The 3,051-nt window shown below is 38.1% G+C and overlaps 1 protein-coding gene across 2 annotated transcripts in view; it reads right to left on the bottom strand.

Moving 5' to 3' along the window:
- The window catches only part of LOC117934551 (V-set domain-containing T-cell activation inhibitor 1-like), an 11,973-nt gene that overhangs the window by 1,233 nt on the left and 7,689 nt on the right, over window positions 1-3,051 (bottom strand). The window contains exon 1 of one of the 2 annotated variants that reach the window (XM_034856275.1): window positions 1,318-1,503. The exons of the other annotated variant lie outside the window; for it this stretch is intronic. Within the exon in view, the coding sequence (XP_034712166.1) occupies window positions 1,318-1,441 (124 nt within the window). The 5' untranslated portion in view covers window positions 1,442-1,503. Of the gene's footprint in view, window positions 1-1,317; window positions 1,504-3,051 lie in introns of those variants that run through there. 2 annotated transcript variants of the gene reach the window in all.

Genomic DNA, 3,051 nt, shown 5'->3' on the forward strand with positions numbered 1-3,051 from the left:
TGTTGTACAATGTGTATCTTTTGTTTTGAACTTCAATAAAGACTTAGAACAAGAAAAAATGTGTCTCATTTCAAGTAAGGTTTCAAGATAGCAATGTTTTCTCACGAACGTAGCGTTCTCTCCACAATAATTGAATCCTGCTAATAAAGGACATGAAATTATATTTTTAATATCTCAAAGACGAAAGCTGCACAAACGAAAATTTCAACGGCACAAACCTGCACAAACGGAGCACTAACGAACTAGCCCACTTTGGTTTGTTTTGGAGCAATATGGGGGGATGGTGAACTCTAGATGGAGCTAAAAAATAATTTTTTATATCTCAGAAACCCAAACTGCACAAACGAAAATTTTAACGGCACAAACCTGCACAAACGGAGCACTAACCATTCAGACTATTTGCTGAATTTTTTGACGTGGGTGGGGTGTCAGCTTCACGCAGCTCAATGACATGCCTGCTTGCCTCGCTGCGCGTACTCTACCCCTCCCGTGAACGAGCCTGAGGTCACAGCGTCATTGGTAAAAAGAGAGCAGCGGGAATGTCTATAGTAGTGAGCATGTGGTGGCTGACACTAGTGAATATCTCTATTATCTCTATTATCTGATTTCTTTAACTGTCTAAGTGAATACCACCACACAGCAGCTTTGAGCTTTCTCTGCAGAAGGAATCTGTGTCTCTATGGTAGGATGTGGTTGGCCAGTGTTCGGATGACAAACCTCTTTCATGCTAAACCACAGTTTCACCTCACCTCTGTGGTTGGAGCTGTGTAACCACAACAGTGGTTGGGGGAACCGTTACAGCGGCTCACGCTGAAAATAACAGCAACATCTTGTCACATTTAGCTTCAAACAATGTATAAAAAAACTGGTATACATTTTTTAGGGTCACTTTTTTTGCACATTTACAACAATATTTGTCAATTTAGAGATATTTTAAATAGTTAAATCCAAATATTAAACGGCGCCCCATAATGGTGCTCATCACATCAGTATGTACTTTAGCCTTTAAGTCAGAATTATTATACTACAGTATGTACTCTATGTATTTGCACTATTTCCCACAATGTCTAACATGTAAACACAACTAAATCTCATCTTATACATCAGTAACGAGTCCTTTGAAGTTCAGGTCAGTTACCATGGTCACTAATTATCTTTACAAGATGTCTAACTGTTCATCAATGAGATGTCATATTTTACATCTTCAATATAATAAAAAGCGTTATTTATTAAAATGCATAACGTTACCAATAATTTGTGTCACCAGCATTAATAACAAGCGGACTCATTCATTAATATGACTATAAACCAACTTACCCAGGATAGTTTCAGGAAACAGCAAACTAGTTAAAAGTAGAAAGTTAAAAGTCTTCATGACGCCTGTCGACATGATGCATCTGGAGCTGGATGTCCTCGTGCTCATCTTCCAGAGGTTTACCATCAGCTGGAGATGAACTGGTTTTGTGTAAACCACTTTGAGTCGTCCTGTTGTCTGAAATGTGCTCCACAGATACAGCTGCCTCCCTCCGACCTCCGAGGCTGCGTCTCGGTCGCTTTATAAAGCCTACACTGATCTACGTCACACCCATGATTTCACGGTATGCGTAGAGAGGTCTCTTTTTCACGTTAAGCTTTTTCACGTTAAGCTTTTTCACGTTAAGCTTTTTCACGTTAAGCTTTTTCACGTTAAGCTTTTTCCTTACAATATCCCTTAATGAAGCAGACACGCTTAACGTCAGCTACCGTCCACAATAACAGGACTTTGGGTCTGATTTTTTGACAGTTTTCACTGGTTATGAGGAGCAATATGTGAGAGAAATATAGTGATAATTGATCGATGTTTAGATACATTAAGCCACGTTAGCTTTTTCCTCGCCATAGACACCAATGAAGAAGAAAACGTGAGCTAATTTCTATAATCGTTGAATTTCAGTTTAGTTTTTTTTGACAGGTTTAAGTGTTTATAATAAGAGATGCCCATGGTAAATATGGTGATGATTGATCGTTGTTTAGGTACACTAAACCACGTTAAGCTTTTTAACCCTCATGTTGTTCTCGGGTCAAATTTGACCCATTTTCAGTTTTTTCATCACCAAAAATGACCCTTCAAAATAAGATGAAAATGTCAACATTAGATTAGAAAGATCAAATAACTTTGAAAAAAAGGCACACATAACGTTGAATAAGTGACAAAAAATGTCAGAAAAAGCGGTAACTTTCCTGATTCATTCATGACGGGAAGACAACTCAAGGGATCCCCGTCCTGGTTAATTACACGTTTACAGCACATGCCCCCTTACATGGTGTATTAATAATGCCCCAGGCCCCTGAACATGTGTAATTGCTAACGTTAGCACATGAACAGGCCAACTAATGTGTATTTTTTTCTAAATAAAGATTCTAATTTCTAATTCTAATTCATAATATTTCATAATATGAATTGACAGATGATATGTGGGTCTGATTATATTTTATTAAATGGGAATCGCACCACAGTGATTTGTCACTTCCTGTCCATCCTAAAAGCAGCTGGAATTGGGTGGAAACTGTCTGACTTTACCGCAGCTATTTGCCCCTACCTGCCCTCGTCCACTTTACAGGCGAAGCTTGCCCTTTTAATCGTTTCAAGTCAAAACACTTTTGTTGCACTCATGTCATAATGAAAATGCACAACGTAGCGTAGTTACTTTCACCAATATTTTAATAAGACTTTATGTTTTCTTATGTTACAAACCTTTAATGTCATTAGTGAGTTATGATGATCAAGGAGAGACAAAAACACACATCAGACTTTAATTAAAGCTCCCTTTATTAAAAGTGCTTTACACCGTTAAGGCAGTAGGAAGATAACATAACAAATACACTGACATCATAATCCATCCGTACATAATCTAATACACATTCAACACATTCACAGGAAGGACAAATAATTACAATTAATCTGGAGAGGGTTATTTGGTCATGGTGTGTAAACATGGGATCACACAGGAAACATGCCTTCTCTCCAGTCTACACCTTAAGATCTCAAAGATTTAACTTGGGGGGGGGGGG

This window comes from Etheostoma cragini, chromosome 2, assembly GCF_013103735.1.
Source record: "Etheostoma cragini isolate CJK2018 chromosome 2, CSU_Ecrag_1.0, whole genome shotgun sequence".
NCBI lineage: Eukaryota > Metazoa > Chordata > Actinopteri > Perciformes > Percidae > Etheostoma > Etheostoma cragini.